Below are 21843 nucleotides of genomic sequence, written 5' to 3' on the forward strand. Positions count from 1 at the left end.
GAAGGTCCCCGGGATAGAGAAGGGAATGTCATCACACCCTCCCAAGGCCAGTGGGGTCTGGCGCCAGGCAGCATACAGAGGTGAACAAGAGGGCAGTCCCTGTGCAGTAAGTAGCTCAAAATGACTTTACTCAGGAAATATGACCAGGACTCACTGGCTAGGAGTGCCCCATGCCCAGTTCTTAGAGACCCTTGATAGCTCCTAGAAGATAGGAGGCTGCCATGGTCAAGAAGGGCCAAGCCTTGAAGTCTCACGGCACCCCCTGTGCTGGAGGTATAAGGCTCAGGGGCCAACTACAACTACTGGGTCTTGCAGTCCCCATCGTTGCCGTGGGCTGTCTTTACCTTCTTTAGTTCCTTCTGTAGCTCGGACTCGGCCACCACAACCTCCTTTGGCTTCTGGTACTGTGGATGGAGCCAAGAATAAGAAAATAATTCAGTCACTGTCCCTTCTCCTTCCGCACACACTTGGGGCCCCTTCTCCTTCTGATCCCCTTATTTGCACGAGAAAATTGAGGCCTATAGGATTGAATGATTTGCTCAAGGTCATGTGCCTGAGTAGGAGCAGACCTTGGACCAGAAGAACCCAAGTTCAGCAATTCCCACCGCTTCCCTTTCATCCTCTCCCTCTTCTAGCTGTGAATTATATGGTCAGGCTCCTCCCTGGGCCCCCTCCCTGCTCTCCCCCATGCTGAATGAGAGATGCCTATTCTCCCACAAGCACACCCTAGGGCTTGGGGCTAGAACTGAGGACTCTTATGGGATGGGAAGTGGGCAGGGAAAGGGGAAGACTCTCCCTGATGCAGTGTCCAAGAAGTCTGGGTGAATCTTACAGAGATGATCAGGGTGCAGTTGGCGTGGGCAAAGCTCAGCAAGGCGTCATCCAGAGGTAGCTGGTGTCTATCTAGGTCAGGAATGGAGAACTTCTTGTAGTACCTGTGGGGACACCGACAGGCCATTGGGGCACTCGGCAAGGTGACCCAACAGCTGGGCATCAGGCCCTCTGCTGCCTAGCTTCTACCTAGTTCTCCCACACCTTCCACACATGCAGAGAGGCAGAAGGGAAACCAGTTAGAACACCAGTATTTTAGAGCTCAGTGGCCCTGGAAAGCATAGAATGCAAGCCTTATGTCCAGTCCAGTGGCAGAAGAGCAGAACCCAGTTATAATTCTGTGATTAGACCAGGGGTTGTAGTGACTCACATCTCAGAGCTGGGACTCCCAAAGACAGGCAGAAGAAGCCTGGAACACACAAATAGCTCAAGCAGCTTGGGACTCCTCTACACCCAAAGCCTCATGGAGACACCAGAAAAAAGGGACGTGTTCTAACAAAGGACAGAATAAGGACATTGAGATCTGTCTCCCAAAGCTGGGGCCCTACTGTTACCATTTACATGGGAGGTCCACTGAAGGCCTCAACTACCTCTTTCTCTTTTGGGGCCTTTCAAGGCCTTGTTAGCCTGGCTCTACTTGTAGGCCAGAGGAAAAGTATATCTACTAGGAGAAATCTCTTTGAGAGGACAAACCATGTTACTCATCATGGAAGCTAGACCTCTGGACTACTTGGCTGGCCCCAAGTCCCTACTCCTCCATTTTTACACATCATACATGGTCCTTATCATCTGCAGGTGCCGGTTCAGAGATTAATGATGCCTTTTAATTAAAAAAAAAAAAAAAAAAAAGAACAGATAGCAACACCCAGTCTCTAATGTGTATAACTAGACTTTGCAGGAAATTTGACCCCCCCTTACCAAAAAGGGAACTCGGGCTCAGAGAGATGAAATGTCTTGCCTTGTTTCACAGCCAGTTGTCAGTAGGGATGGGAGTCAAGATTAGAATAAGATTCCTTGTCCTTGGTCTGATCCTTACTACACCAAAGCACAATGAATGGCCTCCTCATCTCTAACCATACACCAATTTGGCATTTTCCTTGGTGGAAATGTGGCTTAGGCTCTGGCCAGGGGCTGCTAGACCTATCACTTGGGCAAGGCATCACTTTCTGCTGTAGAGACTGTATGGGCTGTGAAGGGAAACACCTCAGGCAGGTACAAACAAACTCAAGTGAGAGGCCTGGGGAGGATGGGGCTTTCAGTACTTCAGAGGGCCCTGGTCCTTGTGGTGACAGCTACCCTGAGTCCACTTCAAAAGCCCTTATGCCCTGGGGACTCAGAGAGTTGACATCAATGCAGCACTTCTGCCCCCGTCCTCCCTGCCCAAATCCCTCCGTTCAACAGAGGCTCTCGGGGCCCCTCTCCTCCCAGGTTCCCCACTCCCCACCAAGGTACTGGGACCCATCGCAGGAAAATAATGTTTACTTAAAGGCTGACAGTTCAAAAGGAGTGGGGGCTGGGGGATCCTAATGGCATTGCAAGTTGCTTTATTTTCCAAAGCTCTGCCCCAGGGAAAGGCAATCCATCTGCCTGCAAACAGGGATGGAATGCCTGCCTCATCCTCTTCCTAGCCAGCTCAGGCTGAGGGCTCTTCCTGGGGCCTTTGGTCTGGCCAGCAAAGGTGGCAGACACTGATAATAGGAGAGAGTCAAAGGTTAAACAGCAGAGATTAGATGAACACAAAGACTTGTTAGGAAGTGTTAACATCTTCCGTGCAAATATACACAAAAAGCAGAACCAGGAGGGAAGCAGCCCAGCAGAACCATTCCCCCAGGCTGGGGCAGTGGGACCGGAAAATGAATACTAGGGCTTGGCCACAACAGCAAGGACAGGATCAGAGGGAACTTAAGGTGCATAGCTTGCACCTGCTTTCCTTGAACTACTCCTACCACCAGGCAAGAGGAATGGAGGCAGAGCAGGTGGAGGCTCAGCTTGGTTTTGAGTCTATTGTAATAGATTTAGTTTATTGGTCCAGGTTAAACAACTTCTTAGAAGCTCCCGACAGTCAGGCTCAAGGGAGTAGGGAGCATCTGCCTTTTCTCCTCCTGGGGCAGCCCACTACCTTCTCACACCCATTCCCCGAGACATAGGGTTTTTCCATGATAGGTACTGTACTTGACTTTCTCACCAGCACCTGGACAAGAGAGAGACCCACTGTGCTTCTGGAAGGGTCATAACGTTCAGCCTCAGGCAGCTGTAGGTAGGCAGCAAACATTTATTGGGCATCAACTGTGTCCCAGGCCTTGAGCTGTGAGCTGGAGATTTAAGGATGAAGAAGAGGGCGGGTCTGGTGGCTCACACCTGTAATCCCAGCACTTTGGGAGGCTGAGGTGGGAGGATCACTTGAGGCCAGGAGTTCAAGACCAGCCTGGGCAACATAGCGAGACCTTGTCTCTACAAAAAATTAAAAGAAAAGGATGAAGAAGAAACAAGGCCTCCAGATGCAGTGGCTCACTCCTGTAATCCCAGCACTTTGGGAGGCCGAGGCGGGCAGATCACTTGAGGCCAGGAATTCAAGACCAGCCTGGCCAACATGGTGAAACCCTATCTCTACTAAAAGTACAAAACTTAGCCAGGCGTGGTAGCAGGCGCCTGTAGTCCTAGCTACTCGGGAGGCTGAGGCAGGAGAATCACTTGAACGCAGGGGGCGGAGGTTGCAGTGAGCCAAGATCATGCCAGTGCACTCCAGCCTGGGCAACAGAGCCAGACTCCATCTCAAAAAAAGAAACAAGGCCATATCCCTGCTGATCAGACCTTGTTTTGGTTTCTGCTAAAAGCTGAACCCTTACAGCAGGATAGTTCCCTGGATTCCTGCAGATGCCCTGCTCTCCCCCATTCCCACCTCCCTTCACTGTTCTATTTCAGCCATACAATGAAAGATGACATTTTAAAAGCTTATTCTGTGCCACGTTCTAAACACATTTAATTGTCAAAACAACTCTCTCAGGTTGGTTACTTCTATTATCCACTTTTAAACAAAAGGAAACTGAGGCCCAGAAAAGTTAGGTATCTTGCCCAACTCACAAAGCTGGTAAACAGAGAAGCCCGTATTAAAGTAAGAATCCCCCAAATCTCCTGACCCCTCCATGTCTCCACATTCTCACCACAAAGTAATAGCCCACCATAGTTGAGATTATTTGCATTTGTCCAACGATGGGGCAGATATTGAGGTGGGAGGTGGGGATGTTCAACAATGAACAGGTTGTCTCCCCTGGGGTCTGAACACTCTGCGAGTCTGCTGGGTACTCTCTCCAACACATCAGTGGCCTTCCTTTCTGAATGTCAAAAGTCTTCAAAAGATGTATGTGGAAGTAAAGGCTTGTAGCAGAACTCCTGGCCCTGCCCTGTGACCCTGGACAGGTCACTTAATTTCTGGGCCTCAGTTGCCACATTCCTTCTTCGAATAAAAGAGCTGCACTAGGTGAACTTGTAGTCAATGTCAAAGGGCCCAGAACAGGCCAACTCTGTACCTGTCTTCTCCCTGTTCTACAGACAACTCCTCCATTTTGGCTATTTCAGAAATGATCTACTGCCTCCCATCACTCTCTACTGTATCCCCTCCCCAATCCAGCCCTTCAACCCAAAAGGGCACCAGAGGCCAGGCCCTCAGAGGCAGACAGACTCTGGAGGCTGAAGGCAGGAGCAGGGCTGCTGTGGACAATCACTCGGGTCATGCCTCACATACCTCAGAGGGGGTGCCATGCACACCTGCACACCGCATGGCCAGAGGGGTCCAGAGAAGCCTCCAACCAGTCTGCCTTTAGAAAAGCAGCAAGCAAATCTTCTTAAACATCAAGGCGCTGGGCAAACTTGGCACCCCCACCCACAGTCGCCCCCTGCTAGAGAGTCACAATCACACACACATACTAAAGGCTCTCGGCCCCACCAAAGAGAAGCCTGTTTAATCCAGAGTTTCTTAAACTTATTTGACCACAGAATCCTTTTTTCTAGTGAAGCCTATTAACACCTCCCACAGTGTTAGTATCACCGATGTCAAATCAGCCAAGCTCTCCTCAGATTCCAATTTCCAAAGAACTGTTGAGGACCTGTTTCAGGCCAGCCATTGTTCTGGCCTGTACATATATGATTTCATCAAATTCCCCAAAATCTGTGAAGTAGCTGTGAGTCTTCTCTAATAGATGAGGAAACTTTGCCTAAATTCTACAGCTAATAGTGACAGAGGCCAGATTTAACCCAACAACTTCTCACTGCTGCACCCTGGCTCATTCCACTTACAGCGGCCAACTTCCAGGCTGAGGTTAGGAGCCCTCTTTCTGCACAAACGTTATTATCAGGAATAGATGGTCCAACACTGGGATCCTGGAAAAGCACTTTTTTCCTTCCCTGATTCATCCCTCACTAATATGTGAGGCCAAGGACATGATACATTACAATCAATTCCTTCAAGTAAAGTCACCAACCCAGCTCTTCAGAGACAAGGCAAGTATGGGTAAAGAAACTCTGGCTTTGGTCAGTAACCACATTCCAGAATATTAGAACTGGGGCAGGTATGGAACCTCCAGGTGAAGGAAGAGGTCAAATCAGAGAGAAATGCGATGATGTGGTGGAAAGTGCAGATGCCTGGGTATCAAGAGAGACAGTCACTAACTTTCCTTTCAGCAAGCTGGTTCATCATGCTAACTTTATGTATACATTTATATAATCATCTATAACACAAGAATAAAAGTATGGATCCTGTCCACCTCCCGATAGAATGATGATCAGAAAACAGATTTTAAAGGTACTATATCCTTAAAAAGCTAAACACTGTGGAAGGGAGTAGCCACTGAGTTTTTGGCTTCTGGCCGGAGGCCACACTTCCCAGCCTGCCAGAATGGCCACCCTGGTCTGGGTGTGGTGGCTCATGCTTGTAATCTCAGCACTTCAGGAGGCCAAGGCAGGAGGATCACTTGAGCCCAGGATTTTGAGAGCAGCTTGGGCAAAATGGAGAGACCCTCAATCCTACAAAAAAAATTTTAAACTTAGCCAGGTGGGGTGGTATGTGCCTATAGTCCCAGCTTCTCAGGAGGATGAGGCGGGAGGATCCCTTGAGCCCAGGAGTTCAAAGCTACAGTGAGCTATGATTGTGCAAGAAGTGGACTCTAGCCTGGGCAATAGGGCAAGACTCCATCTCTTTTTTTTTTTTTTTTTTTTTGAGATGGAGTCTCACTCTGTCACCCAGGCTGAAGTGCAATGGCATGATCTTGGCTCACTGCAACCTCTGCCTCCTGGGTTCAAGCAATTCTCCTTCCTCAGCCTTCCGAGTAGCTGGGACTACAGGCATGCGCCACCACGCCTGGCTAATTTTTGTATTTTTAGTAGAGACAGGGTTTCGCCATGTTGGCCAGGCTGGTCTCGAACTCCTGACCTCAGATGATCCACCTGCCTTGGCCTCCCAGAGTGCTGGGATTACAGGCGTGAGCCACCGCGCCCGGCCAAGACTCCATCTCTTAAAAAAAAATAAAAATAAAAAAGAATGTCTATGCAGGCTGTAACCCTTGATAAGAAATAAATATCTCCCTTCCAAATTAATAATAATAATGAATAGCCACTGAGTTCTATATAATTAATGGGAGTAAAGGCATAAAACACATTCCTCCAGGTAGAAGGTAAAAATGCCACTAGATTTGGGAACGATCTGGCTAAGGGTTCAGAGGCCTCTAGGTTACCTCCCAACGGAGAGACCTGAGGAGGGCAGGGATGAGCCAGGCTGGGACACTGGACCAGAGGCTCAGTGTGGGTTCCAAAGTGGGCCTGAAACACTCCTCTGTCCTCTATGGGAATCCAACCCTCAGCCCTGCTCCTCCAGGGGCATCACTCCCATCCCACCTGGCCTCACCCATCATTTCAAAAATGTCCAACAACCCCCGCTTGCCTTGAGAGCTAGCCTGGGCCTCCAGCCATGGAGCTCCTGGCCAACAGCGCCACCTATGGCTGGATGTGCGCAGGAGATGGGACCCAGAGGATCTGCCAGCAGATGAATTTTTTGGTGAGCTAGCTAGCCTCTCTTTCCTCACTCCCTGGTAATCACATTTCTGTCTGATATCTGTATTCGACAGTGACCTCTGGGGGACAAAAAAGAGGCAGCAGCCAGCTTCACAAAGTGCTGGGCTGCAGATTCAAGTGCTGTCAGAAGCACTTTTGTTCCCAGTTTGGACCCAAGGCCTCTTCCACCAGGGAATGCTTGCTGAAGCATGGAGTTTGTTCTCCTACAGGCAATTTCTCTGTTGTCTGAAATTGCTAAATTCCACTTTAGGCAGTGACTCCTGTTAATGATGAGAACAATAACGGGAATAAACTGCCTCTTATCTGAGGGCTTCAAAGTGCTTTATAAACACAAACCCTTATTATTATGACTTTATATTTATAGACAAGGCCCACTGCAGGGGCTGCTGGCTGCATGTACAGCAATAATCCTGAAATTAATTCATCCATCTCCACCCTTTCCCCTGTCCTCTTAACCCTGCCAAAACAATGGGATATGGGGGTCACAAGAGGATGGCAGCACCCAGGGCTGCGATGGGGGAGTCTGGGAGCTACCCTGCTTCCCTGTGGGCCTTGTGGGCCTGACGGAGATGGAAGGGGAGACTGGCACCACATCACCTGAGGAGATGCACAAGAGCTGGGTCCCCATTACGGCATGTAAAGCAGGAGATGGGTGGGGGTATCCCCATGAGGCATGTTGAATGGCTTCACAGCTTGCAGACAGGTAACTTATAAAACCCCCCATCTCGATGCCCAAATCTATTTTGTGGTAGTTGGCCCTAGACTGTATTCTCTCTAGCCCAGGTCAAGACTGATTCATTTCAGGGCCATTCCCTTCAGGCCTCACACTGGGCATTTCTCTTCTCCTGTGATCAGTCAGGGCTCCAGAAACCTAAATGAGATCAATGCATTTCCATAATGGAAATGCACTGTGGCCACCTTCTGTCCTTTCAACCCCTGCAGTTTGCCTCCCCTCTCGGGGACCATAAAGGGAAGCTGAGTACCCCTTTTGAAGCATTATGCAAGGGACTTCCAAGCGGCCCAAGCATCTGCCCCACTGTCACTCAGTCTGGGGAGGGATTAGGTTTACTGCTGCCTAGTCTGCTTTAAACTGCTGTCAAGTACTGCTTTAAAGGACTGTCACTGCCACTTCAGACAGGGGTACCTTCCAAGCTATGGCTCCCTGCCAGCTCTGACAGTGATGTCACCAGACCACCCTTACCAAGGCCTGGATCCAGTCAGGAGACCAAGATCATAATAACCTTTCAGCAGAACCACCTGAGACCACAAGTTTATGGTCGTGTGATTTCCCTCATCATCTCATTCATTCAACAAATATTTACTGAGCCCCTATCTATGCCAGGTACTATACTAGATACTCATTCAAGTTTCTCTTCCCCGATGGAGCTGATTACATTATTCAGGCCGGTCCTGCAGAGAGGAAGCCCTTCCAATACCTGGAAGCAGGAGGGCTTCCTCTCTGCAGGACCGGCCTGAATAATGATCCTAGCCCCAGATCAAACCCCACCCTACACCCTGCTCATACACAAGCACACAGGGTGCCTTCCACGCTACTCACTTCTTGTTGGTTGTTCTGACAATGATGCAGCGCTCCTTCTGGCCCACACAGACACTATAGACATCCTTAGGATAGGGGAGGTTTCGAATCCGCCACTGGAAACTCATCTTGGTGTCCTTGCGCATGAAGATAGGCTGCAGAAGGCAAATCCAACTCGAGGACTGTTCCTGGGGAAGGGAAGGCTCCACCCTCATCAGAGCTCTACCCCGGGGCACAACAAGATCCTCGGCTCTTCTCCACTCTCCCCTCTGACGCTGCTATTGCTCCAGCACTCCAGGCCCTGAGCCCCTGCCCTGGGATGATCAAGCCAAAATGTCTGTATTCATTCAAACATTTATAGAGTGCTGTGTCCAGGTGGCACACTGGAGGCGAGGAGGTGAACAAGACATGGTCCCTGCCCTCAAGAGCCAATAGCCCATAGCCCACCCCCACCTCAGCCCATGCAAGACACCTGGACAGATGGACGTACATTGGCATTGCTTTCCTTGATGAGTTCAGGCCCCAGGTTCCCTGCTCCTAGGGGCGCTGGCTCTCCTACTTCAAGCTGCCACTGGCCCATGGCTCCCAGGGCACTTTTCACACGCCACTTTCTCACTGAGGAGAGAAGCAAGCATTGGGATGAGAGTGAAGAGAGGGTCTCTGCTCTTTTCTGCCGAATCACCGGCACCACACTAGGTAACCAGCACAAGATGAAAGTGGGAGTGTTGGGCCTTTACTCTCAGCTTCGTTAATCTAAGGAGGGACCTCACAACTTCTGAAATTTCAGTAGAGCATTTCAACATTAGACAACCTGCAAAGCGCATCTCATGGGTGCTCAGGCAAAAGGAACTGGAATGAAGCTCTGAGAAGCGCCAAATGGAGTCAAGAAACCCTCAGGTGTGGCTTCAAGCAAGGAGAAGATGTGAAGATTAGGAAAAGGGTTGTTTCTGGTAATGGAGAAAATCTGGATCCCAAAAAGGAGTTGAAGCACATTTTTTCCCTCAAAAACATGCAGAGGAAAAAATAATTAAGAGGGTGAAAGCTGTTGGGCAGGTCTGTATCATGATTCAGAAAGTCCAGATACAGAAATTCACTCATTTCAGGTATACCTTGCTTAAAAAAAAAAAAGAAAAAAGCAAAAACAAAAAAACGCCCCAAAGCTGCATTTAAACAAAATTGTAGGCACATGCCATATATTAAATGCACGGTTTATAAAAGATCTAATGTGAATTTTTTGTAAAAGAGAATCCTTCTAGAATGCAAATAACCATCTCTATTTTACTTTGTTTCACAACCCAGATGCTTGCATAAGATTTTAAGGCATATATATCATGAAAATTATAAATCAAGAAACTAGTTGAATGGACAGTACCTGAAAACCCCTGCTGAGATTTTCATTTTCAGGAACCATGCAGTCTATCACTGCAGGGCGATCTTTTCTGAGCCATGATCTCCTATCCCCCAGTTCCTTTCCCTTCCTGCTGCATTTGGAATCCGGGGCTGCCCACTATGGTATCCTCCAGCCTGGGGAGCCCAGTTGGTGCTAAAGACCAGCAGCCTCTGTAGCTGTTTAAGGAGCTAAACAACTCAAAAAGTGCATAGTACTCAGTTACAGTTGTTTCTGTTTGCGTCTTTTTCCAGGTAGGAGTTGAGAACTAGTCAGGTTCTCAGCACTAGGCAGCCGGCAGTTTTACTTCAGACCTTTTGAGCAGCTGTGTCAAATCCAAACGCCCTCACCACTGTAAGTAAGGCACACAAGCTGAACACAAAAGTGTGCTGTAAAATTAGAATTTTCCCTTAAATATGTGCTTTTATAAGGTCTGCTGCATTCTGCAGTGTGATTTTATTACCTCTTAGGGCTAAAAATTCTCCCTAGAAACACATTTCCAAGTTTATAATGAAAATTAATAAGGAAGAGTAAAACTTAGAAATATGCTTTATAGGCAACTTTTTTTCCCCCACAAATACTTCTCTCTTAAGTGAATGGACTGTGACCAGGAGTATATCCAAATCTATTCAGTGTTAATACCTCACTTCACTGGAAGCAGCCTTCTGGGGGCCTCTGTCACAGTTGCAAACTCAGAAGTGACAAATGCCTCCGAACAGCAGCTTATTGTGAAAAGATCCATGTACCCTACTCTATACTATAGGAAAGATCACTCTCAGATTCTCGCTCAGACTAGGTATAAAATGCTATGTGAAGAATAAGGCAGGAAATTACTTTTTTTCTCAGGCATATTGACAATGGTATTGGGGACAGCTCACATTAGACGGCAGTGTCAGAACCACATAAACACTTGGGACCGTTTAGTATAAGGGCAAACAAGCACCCTTAGACTCCAATGGTGCCACTTTATAATAGAACACAACCATCACAGATTTTAAAGGTGGAAGCTCCTTTAGAAAGCATCTACTCCAGGCCAGGCATGGTGGCTCATGCTTGTAATCCCAGCACTTTGGGAGGCTGAGGCGGGCGGAACACCTGAGGTTGGGAGTTCGAGACCAGCCTGGCCAACATGGAGAAACCCCGTCTCTACTAAAAATAAAACATTAGCTGGGTGTGGTGGCACACGCCTGCAGTCCCAGCTACTGGGGAGGCTGAGGCAGGAGAATCGCTTGAACCTGGGAGGCGGAGGTTGTGGTGAGCCGAGATCGTGCCATTGCACTCCAGCCTGGGCAACAAGAGTGAAATTCCGTCTCAAAAAAAAAAAAAAAAAAAAAGAAAGCATCTACTGCAATGTCTGTATTTTTAAAATGAGAAATAGCATTTTTTTCCCTGACTGCTCTCTTTCAATCCTTGGCACTACTCTCCAGGAAACAGAGTATGAAGAATTACAGAGTATGAAGACTTACTGAGGCTCAAGGAGACAATCTTACAAATGCCACGGCTAAACTCCAGGTGTCCTAACTCCAAATCCAGAATTTGAATTATTAATAAAACTTTATTCTGAAAGTGTTCAATAAGCACATGTAATATTTTGAAAGGTTCTGTTTTTTTTAAGTAGCTCAATTTATTTTTTATATTTGGCCTTTAAAGGGTAAGCTTTGATTATCTGAAAAAGTAAACTATGAGGACTACCTCACTACCTGGGGCTGGATAAGTGAGGTGCCCTGTAAGTCATGGACCTTACTAAAATGGGTGTCCAAATGCACAATAATGCACCAAGGTGGCCTGAGGGATGACAACCACCCCAGGGTTTTCTGTGCACTCTTTCACTCCAAGAAATTTTGAGTTTTACACAGAAAACTTCCCAAGAAGTACTCAAAGAAGGAAGAAAATCAGCTTACTTCTGACCTTAAAAACCACTCAGGGAACTTGACATCTCTGGCTGCTTCACCTTTACTTTTTGTTTAAACACCTTGAGAATTAAATTCTTTCTTAGAATGCAGAAGAAAGTCTCCTTTCCCATTCCCTCCAGAGATAAGACCCAATAAAAGATTTTGGTGAAGTCCTTCTTATTCTTCCTATGCACAAGTGCATGGGTGTGAATGCACACGTACAAATGCACACTTTGTCTTGTCTTTCTTGTCCCTGTCTTTGTTCCTGAACTCAAGGACGGCTCCTATGGCAACAGAAGACTGTTTCCACCTGCTGTCACTCTGATTTGATTATATGTTAAACCCAAACTGGTGTGTGTGAGGCAGCTTCCCGGGATGCTGTCATATCTTCCCAGCTGAGCCCCAGCCAGACCTTGGAAAAGAGACTTTCCACCCCGGTGAAGGGTCTGATGGGGAATATATAAAGGAGGTGGCGCCTGGGGGCTTTTTCCTAAGTCAGCAGGAAGCAGGCTGATGTCCCAGACTGCTGAAAGGAGGCCCCATCTTTCAGGTGGGCTGGAAAGCAGAAGTCCTAAAGGCCTCTTTCCCCAAAGCTCCAAACCCTGGCCCACTTCCAATGTGGATAATTACATTCCCCTTCCCTAAATACTCCCTGCAGCTTAAACTAGATGCAGGATTCTTCTTTTCTGCCCTAAAACACTGCAACATTGCTATGTGGCTATTAAACAGCTGCCATGTCCCATCCCAGAGGAGGCCGAAGGGAATCGAGTGGGTCATTTATAAAGCCAGTGAAGTGCTTGGGGATGAAAGTGCTCAATATCCTCCAAATGCAGCCTGGGGTGGTTAGGGTGGCGGTCAAATACCAAAGCAGATTAAGTCGGTAATCCGAATGTAATCGCTGGGGGATGGCCTGCCCTTCAGCCTCAGCCCCCTTGGACGTGCTGTGTTCTTCTCAGGCTGGTTTGATGTTCCGATCATTGTTGTGGGGCCTTCAGTTTTTTCCTCTATGAATACATGCAGCAATCATTGTGGGGGGTGGGAATGAACAGCACTGAGAGGGTAGGAAAAAAACAGGACACTAACATGCTTATTAACACCGACTGGAGGAACTCTGTCCCAGACTGATGCACACCTATTGGCCATTCTTTCTCTGTAAATTACTTTGAGTTTTTCTAACAGAAAACCAGTTTGACTAATTATCAAATTTGTATACTTAGCTAGAAAAATGGAAACTATTCCTGTTTATTGCCACAAAAACCATGTCCCTATTTTACTTCATAGAATGCACAAGCAAAAGCCAGCTCAAGCCCTGGGATTATTTATACTTAAAAATTAATAATGGACAGTATTTTGCCAGGGCAGCTGGGGTGGTGGACAGGAAGAAGAGTAAGAAAAAGATCTGCTGTTCTAGAGCTGGGCCCAGTGACTCAAGTGAGGTCCTCCTGTCTGCCTATCAGTCTACACTCCGGCCTTTCTGGGGAAAGAAAAACATAGTAAGAAAAAAAGAAAGTTGGATTTAAGTATTCTCAACCCCCAGCACTATGTTGTTGAGGACTAAAGCATGGGCTCTTAATTGGACAGAACTAGGCTTAAATCCTGGCTTAGAAACTAGCTACATAATTCTCAACAAGGTGCTTAACCTCTTTGAGCTTCCATTTTTTCCAAATGTAAAATGGAGACAAGAGTATCTACCTCCTAGGGCTTTAATGAGGATGAGTAAATGAGGTAATTCACGTAGAGCACTTAGCATGGTGCCCAGTAAGAGTCACACTATTAATATCATTATTAGGTCAACTTTAGCCAAACAGTGTTCTCCTGTGAACACTCTTCTTCATTTCCAATTTTAAGAAAGAGGAGTTTGGAAGCCATGGTCTATTCCCCACCTGCCACCCGGAGAAGTGACAGGTTAATGTGGGATATCAGGGCACACGGTGCTACAAATGAAGAAACCTGGACTTGTTTTTAATTTCAGTTTCATGTCCAAGCACAACAAAGAGGCCTGGGTTTTATTTGTTTGTTTTTCAGCTGCAGCAGCTATAGCTGTTTTATTTGCTCTGTGTGGAGGAGTAGAGAAGTGGCACGGGGGGGCTGGGAGTGAGGAGCTGCGGCTACTCTCTGGCCTGGTTATGGTGGTGGCTAGTCCACGTGACCTCTGCTTTCATAAGTTCTCCCCTGTTAGGCATTCCAAGGCTGTCATCCCCTGGGAGCACTATAAATTACAATGCATTGTGAGGATATTACTACTGTATTGGTTTCCACCGAATCAGTGTCATATGCTAAACACATCAAGATTTTTAATAGCACCAGACTAAACCAATTGGGACTGGAGCCCAAGCAGCTCATAATAAGGAGGGATCAACACTTCACTGTGCGACTGAACATGCGCAGGACAAACATTTTAAGACTGGAGACTGAGGGAATGCAAGCCAGTGTAATCCATGTTGTCGGTTCTAGACATTTATGAACTGTCAGAAAAAAGGAAAAAGAAATTCCCTCACCAATACTACCTGTCGATCAGGCCCAGGAAGAAATTAAAGCCAAGAATAATGACAAGAAAATAAACCAGCCTGTGATTCCATCACTGGTCTTAGCATTTCAGATGGAACTTAATAAAGAGACCAACTCCCACTGCTGACAGCCTTGGGCCCTGGGTCAAAGAGCCAGCCACCTAGCTCTGGGAAGCTGGTTAATGCTGATGTGCACACCTGGGAACAGAGTGAACAAATCAAATAATTCCCAGAAATCTGAGCTGGAGCCCCTATCCATGAGTTTGTTCTTAGAGGAAAGGCGCTGCAGGAATGAAAGTGACCACGCTGCAAAATCACTGTTTTGACCCTCTTTGACTGAGATGTTCTTCAAGATAAGGACCATATTTTATAGTGTTGCCTTTGAGGCAAGCTCAGAAGCTGTGCCTCTGATACTCGCTTGCTGCTGGCATGGCTTTAGAAAACAAAACAAACAAACAAACAAAAAAAACAAGGAAAAACAAATTGCGGTGAAAGTCTGCCCTTATCCCTCCTAAACCTACAAGGCTCACTTCCAATACCACCTCCTTTGTAAAGTTTTTTCCCAACTGTTTCTCTACATCTTAGAATTTCTCACTCTCTCATTTGTCTGGGGTGAGGAGTGGGGATGAATTTTACTGGTCAAAAGGACTCGCACTCCACTTCTGGTGCCCAGATTATGCTCAGGAACATTGTCGTCTCGAGGGCTTCAGTCTCTCCCAGCTTCTACATTTGATCTGGGCTCCTGCCTCAAGCCTAAGGCTAGGAGTGTTCACTGTGCTTATGTCAGCCCCAAGTATTACTAAAGGCCCACTGGGAGCCTCTGTCACTTACCAAGTAGTTCACTCGTCTTCTCGTCATATTCTTCAGCCATTTCCTTGCCGTCTGGGAATAAATAGTGAACCTTCCTTCTCCCTATGCACAAAACAGAGAATGCCTTACCTCAAAGCCTCCCCTTGCCCTGTCCCTTGCAGATCAAGGGGCCTACCTGGGAAACAGTGCTAGCCTTGGGAGTACTGAGGAACCCAGCCAGGACCTCCCCAAACTCCTTGCCAACCATACCTACCATTACTTTAAAACATATCCTGAGACTCTCTCCCTTTCTGAAGCTTTCCTTGAACATCTTGCTCTGCTGTTTCCTCCACCAGCAACAGCTCCATACTTTTTCCTATCTGTGGAACTCTTCTTTGCCCTTCAAAATCCAGCTCAAATGTCACTTCCACTGGGAAGTCTTCCTCCACTATCACCTCCAGCCACCTTGGTAGGATGAATCACATCCTCATGTGTGCCTCCCATATCCATAGTGGAGCAGTTACTACATACCATGATACTTTTAAAAGCATTTGTCTTCCCATGAATGACATCGTATTTATCTCTTTCCCCACTTCCTAAAACCAAACCTATGTGATCAGGACATTGAATTGGGTTTCCTGACCAAGCACTCCCTCTAGCCATGCCAGTGCCCTGCCTTCTTCTGTGTATCTCCAGGTCATTCCTATCACACAGTAACACAATGTTAAGTCCCCATGTATTTTCTTCATGGCACTTAGTTTGGTATGATTTTACATCTATTTATGTGACTCTTTGATTATTGCCTATCTCTTCTACTAGATAGGAGGGGTTTTATCCCCATGCTACGGTTTCCTAAAGACCAAGCGTGGCTCCCGGCATACGCTAGGAGCTCAACTAAATACTGATTGGAAAGGATGAATAAACATTGATGCACTATCCGTTGAAAGAACAGAAGAAACTAAGGGAGGCCGGGTGTGGTGGCTCATGCCTGTAACCCCAGCACTTTGGGAGGCCCGGGGGGGCGGATCACAAGGTCAGGAGTTCCAGACCAGCCTGGCCAACATGGTGAAACCCCATCTCTACTAAAAATACAAAAATGTTAGCTGGGCATGGTCACGGGCGCCTGTAGTCCCAGCTACTCAGGAGAATTGCTTGAACCTGGGAGGCAGAGGTTTCAGTGAGCTGAGATTGCAACACTGTACTCCAGCCTGGGCAACAGAATGAGACTCTGTCTAAAAAAAAAAAAGAAGAAGAAGAAACTAAGGGAGTCTCCTAGCCCAATTCCTCTACCCCTGGAGCACTTGCTTAAGAGTGGCTATGTAATTTCCCCTTTCTTTTTATAGGTAAAGAAGTAGATACAGGCAGACTCCTCAGTAAAGCTAGTAACAGAGCACTAACATCCAGTAGACAAGTACCCCTATGTATGCTTGATGAATAAGAGCCCCAAGGTGCCTTCTTCCTGTCCAATTCACTTCTCTGGGATACAGTTCCCTTGAGCCATTCCTAATCCGTATTCTGCATAAACTCACCCCTAAATTTGCAGGGCCTCTAGCAGAGCCCTAGGTTATACCACCCTTAATCATTTGGATGGCTCACAGGCATTAGAAAGGGCTCTCCTGTCAGGAGCGGGATCCAAGGTACTGCCTGGGAGGAGCTGAGGGGGTCTTGTCTGACCATCTTCTCCCCTTGGCATCCAGCCTTGAGTCCAGGCAGGATGCAGCACTTACTAAATTCAGGCATTTCACATGTCTTATCAAATTTAATTCTCACAATAATCCTATGTGTTTTCATTACCTGTATTTCATAGATGAGGAAAACTGAGGGGTTTTTTTTGTTGTTGTTTTTTGTTTTTTGACAGAGTCTCACTCTGTCACCAGGCTGGAGTGCAGTGGCGCGATCTCAGCTCACTGCAACCTCTGCCTCCCAGGTTTAAGCAATTCTCCTGCCTCAGCCTCCTGAGTAGCTGGGACTACAGGTGCATGCCACCACACCCTGCTAATTTTTGTATTTTTAGTAGACACAGGGCTTCACCATTTTCGCTAGGATGGTTTCAATCTCCTGAGCTCGTGATCTGCCCACCTCAGCCTCCCAAAGGGCTGGGATTACAGGCGTGAGCCACCATGCCTGGCCAACTGAGGCTTTTTTTTTTTTAGAGAGTCTCGCTCTGTTGCCGAGGCTGGAGTGCAGTGGTGCAATCTCGGCTCACTGCAACCTCTGCCTCCTGGGCTCAAGTGATCCTCCACCTCAGCCTCCCGAGTAGCCGGGACCATGGTTGCACACTACCATGCCCAGCTAATTTTTAAATTTTTTTTGTAGAGATGGAGTCTTACTATGTTACCCAGAATGATCTCAAACTCCTGAGCTCAAGTGATCCTCCTGCCTTGGCCTCTCAAAGTGTTGGGAATACAGGTGTGAGCCACCATGCCTGGCCCTTAACTTTGTTTAAAGTGGGTTTTCCCAAACAAGTGTTTTTGTTTTTTAAGAGTGTCTGGCTATGTTCCCTAGGCTGGAGTGCAGTGGCTATTCACAGGCATGATTATAGCACACTACAGCCTCAAACTTCTGGCCTCAAGTGATCTTCCTGCCTCAGTTTCTCCAGTAGCTGGGATTACAGGTGCCCAACACAGGTGTTTAGTTTTTATAAAGCCAACTATATATTTTCTTTCTTTGTGGTTACTGCCTTAGAAGTTGCACTCAGAGCATCCTCCCTTACCCAGTGATTATTCAATACTTATCTATACTTTGTTTTAATAGTATGTTTATTCTAGAAATAAATGTACATATAAATTATTAAGTATATTAGCATATTTTTGTAAAAGAAAAATAATTGTGCATGTATGCATGAAATAATATAGAAGTTTATGTATAAAAATATAAATTATGGGCTGGGCGAGGCGGCTCGTGCCTGTAATCTCAGCCCTTTGGGAAGCCGAGGCAGGCGGATCACCTAAGGTCAGGAGTTCGAGACCAGCCTGGCTAACATGGTGAAACCCCGTCTCTACTAAAAATTAAAAAAAAAATTAGCCGGGCATGGTGGCGCCTATAATCCCAAAGAACGACTCACATATAAGGACCGTATGTGAAGGTGTGAAGGTACGTGCCTGATTACTAGAGGAATAACAAAACGTTTAGTAATGTTAAAGCAGTCACTCAGTCAGAACAAACCACCTATAACTATGTCAGGTACTACTCTAGGTATAGAGGCTAGGATTATAGGCGCCTATAATCCTAGCTACTCAGGAGACTGAGATAGGAGAATCGCTTGAACCCAGGAGGCAAAGGTTGCAGTGAGCCGAGATTGTGCCATTGCGCTCCAGTTTGGGCAACAAGAGTGAAACTCGTCTCAAAAAAAAAAAAGTAAATTATGATTATCTGGGTGGTAATATTATATGTGACTTCTTTATTTTTCATATTTCCACAATGAATGTAATTATTTCTTAAAAAAACAAAAGTAAATTGGAGTCTCATTATCCAATCCAAGATATCAATAGCCATGATTCTTGGTGGAAGGGAGTAACCCCCCCGCCCGCCCATTCCCCACACCCCTCCTACACACCCAGGGGTAAATCTGCAGGTTTGACAAGGCTTAACCACATATGCAATACTGAGTTGTTTTTCAGTTTGGAGATAGGGTGGAATATAACAATATCATTTTGTGATGCTACTAACAAAAGAACTTAACAAAATCCTGGCTGATAAAATATTTGTTTAAAAACTTCTGTGACCAAAAAGAGTGAAAGCAGGGACTGGAGTGGATATCCGTATACTCATGTTCAGAGCAGCATTATTCACAATACCCAAAAGGTGGAAGCAACCCAGGTGTCCATCAACAGATGAATGAATAAACAGAATGCAGTATAGACATACAATGGGATATCACTCAGCCTTAAAAAGGAGCAAAATTTTGACACATGCTACAATATCCATACCTCTGTGCCCACCTCTTCCAGGCACAGCCCTTGGTCCTTGCTCTATCTCCCCTAAAAACACAGGGAACATTTAGAGGTTTACTTTACAAACGATATTACAGCTGGAAAGGACCTCAGACATAACAATCGTAGCCCATCCACTTCATTTTACAGATGAGGAAAGTGAGATCCAAACAAGTAAAGGGGCCGACTAGAGATCCTGTGGTGAATTAACGGCACAGCTGGAAGCATCCAACTGTGGCAACATGGATGAACCTTGAAGCATTAGACTAAGTGAAATACGCCAGTTACAGAAAGACAAATATTGTATGATTCCACTTAGACGAGGTTCCTAGAGCAGTCTAATTCACAGACAGAAAGTAGAATGGTGGTTGCCAGGGGATGGGAGGAGGAGGGAATGAGGAATTGGCATTTGGTGGGTACAGAATTTCACTTGAGCTGAGTGTAGTGGCACATGCCTGTAGTCCCAGCTATTCAAGAGGCTGAGGTGGGAGGATTACATGAGCCTAGGAGTTCAAGGCTGCAGTGAGCTATGATCGTACCCCACAGCCTGGGTGACAGAGCAAGACCCTGTCTCCAAAAAAAAAAAGAATTTCCATTGAGAAAGATTAAAAAGTTCTGAAGATGGTGGTGATAGTTACATAACAATGTGAATGTACTTAATGCCACAGAACTGTACACTTAAAAATGATTAAAATGCTAAATTGTTGTGTATTTATTACCACAATAAAAACAAAAACCACTGTCCTATGAGAAAATGTCCTAAATCTTTGGCAAGGCATGAGATCTATCACAATATGTCCCAACTTATCTGTAATCGCTCTTCATTTTCCACAACTTTCCCTCATTGCTGCTTGAGAAAAGGGACCTTTTTATTCTCCCTTCTATCCTGACACCTAGAGTAGTACCTGACATAGTTATAGGTGGTTTGTTCTGACTGAGTGACTGCTTTAACATTACTAAACGTTTTGTTATTCCTCTAGTAATCAGGCACGTACCTTCACACCTTCACATACGGTCCTTATATGTGAGTCGTTCTTTGAATAGCTATCCCCTCTTCTTCACTCAGCAAACACCTATTAATTTTTTTTTTTTTTTTTTTTTTTTTTTTTTTTTTTTCTGTTTTTTTGAGACAGGGTCTCACTCTGTTGCCCAAGCTAGAATGCACCGGCATGATCTCGACTCACTGCTGCGTCTACCTCCCTGGCTCAAGCGATCCTCTGGCCTCAGCCACCACAAGTAGCTGGGACTACAGGCATGTGCCATGATGCATGGCTTATTTATTTATTTATTTATTTATTTTGACTGAGACACAGTCTTACTCACTCTGTCACCCAGGCTGGAATGCAGTGGTGCAATCTCAGTTCACTGTAACCTCCGTCTCCCGGGTTCAAGCGATTCTCCTGCCTCAGTCTCCAGAGTAGCTGGAATTATGGGTGCGCACCACCATGCCTGGCTAATTTTTTTGTATTTTTAGTAGAGACGGGGTTTCATCATGGTGGCTAGAATGGTCTCGAACTCCTGGCCTCAAGGGATCCGCCCACTCGGCCTCCCAACGTGCTGGGATTACAGGCGTGAACCACCACATCCCGCCATAGTTTCTGTATTTTTTGTAGAGATGAGGTTTGGCCATGTTGCCCAAGCTGGTCTCGAACTCCTGAGCTCAAATGATCTGCCCGCTTCGGCCTCCCAGAGTGCTGGAATTACGGGCTTGAGCCACTGTGCCTGACCTTATTAATTCTTTAGGACCCAGAAACATCATCACTTCCGTTGGGTCTTCCTCCAAAGAGATGTCGCTTACACCTTCACTCTTTCCTACCATTTTATACAAGGCTACAACCTCTATTTAACGCTTCTTATTATTTAAGTACATGTTTTTCCCAACCACTCTGAGTCCTGGGACAATATATCTTTTTCTTTCTGTTCTAGTTTAGAGCTTGGCACATAGTAAAAGCCTTCCTAAATGTTGCACGAACGAGTAAATGACTTTAATTTCCACAAACTCCAGGCTTCCCTGACTGGCCTCTCTGCCTGTGAACATGAGTCACCAGCTGTTATCTTGAAAGCCTCAGGAACTTCGGACGCAATTCATCCTGGCTACCCAGTGGGTCCAGAAAGGACCCAAGTGCACAAAGGGGCCGACATTGGCCAATCCTAGGGTGGGGAAAAGTTAGGTATCCATGCCCCTGTGCCCACTTCTTCCAGGCACAGCACTTGGTTCTTGCTCTAGCTCCCCTAATGACACAGAAAACATTTAGAAGTTCACTTAACAAAAATATTACAGCTAGAAAGGACCTCAGAGATAACAATGGTAGTCCATCCACTTCATTTTACAGATGAGGAAAGTGAGGCCCAAACAAGTAAAGGAGCCGACTGAAGCGCCCGTGGTAAATTAATGGCACAGTTGGAACTAGAGCCCAGGCCTCTCTCCTCTCTAGTCTAAACCAGTCTTGGATTTCAGTTTCCTCTTCTGTAAAACGGGGTGGAAAATTAGCCTCTCAGGACAGTGGTGAGGAGCAAATGAGATAATGAATGTAAAAGAAATTACTATATTAGCAACAGAACTCAGAGCTGAGCGAGACGGTGTAGAGGAATCTAAGGGGTGTCCGGAGACATGTGTTCCAGTCATATCATCTCTGTGAGCCTCAGTCTCATCTGCAAATGCAGGACCTGGCCCGGTTGACCGCCGAGACCCTTCCAGCTCTGCCGACCCAGGCCCTGAGGCCCCTCCCGGAGGGCCGGACCCTGAGGGAAAAAAACGAAGGAGCCCGTGGGGACCCTCGAGTTACCGTCCTGCAGCAGCGCAGTCTTCTGGGCTGTCAGCAGACTCTCCAACCAGACCGTCACCGCCATCTTTCCCCTGCTAAGCAACACGCCCAGCCGCTGCCATGGCAACCGTTCCACTGAG

The 21843-nt window shown here is 46.6% G+C and overlaps 1 protein-coding gene across 5 annotated transcripts; it reads right to left on the bottom strand.

Annotated features, from left to right (window-relative positions):
* Positions 1 to 102: 102 nt before the first annotated feature.
* On the bottom strand, positions 103 to 21837 carry DPCD (deleted in primary ciliary dyskinesia homolog (mouse)). Of its 5 annotated transcripts, none has more exons than XM_055251607.2 (6): positions 21725 to 21837; positions 15049 to 15129; positions 8922 to 9046; positions 8453 to 8586; positions 833 to 899; positions 103 to 404 (listed from the first exon to the last, which is right to left on the bottom strand). In XM_055251607.2, the coding sequence occupies exons 1-6, from the start codon at positions 21786 to 21788 to the stop codon at positions 300 to 302; spliced, it is 576 nt and encodes a 191-aa protein (XP_055107582.1). In that variant the 5' UTR covers positions 21789 to 21837; the 3' UTR covers positions 103 to 299. The 5 variants fall into 5 exon arrangements, with proteins under 5 accessions (XP_055107582.1, XP_055107571.1, XP_055107560.1 ...); XM_055251596.2 differs by having other exon boundaries at positions 833 to 935; XM_055251585.2 differs by having other exon boundaries at positions 833 to 935; positions 8453 to 8619.
* Between the last annotated feature and the right edge of the window lie 6 nt (positions 21838 to 21843).

This window comes from Symphalangus syndactylus, chromosome 2 (assembly GCF_028878055.3).
Source record: "Symphalangus syndactylus isolate Jambi chromosome 2, NHGRI_mSymSyn1-v2.1_pri, whole genome shotgun sequence".
NCBI lineage: Eukaryota > Metazoa > Chordata > Mammalia > Primates > Hylobatidae > Symphalangus > Symphalangus syndactylus.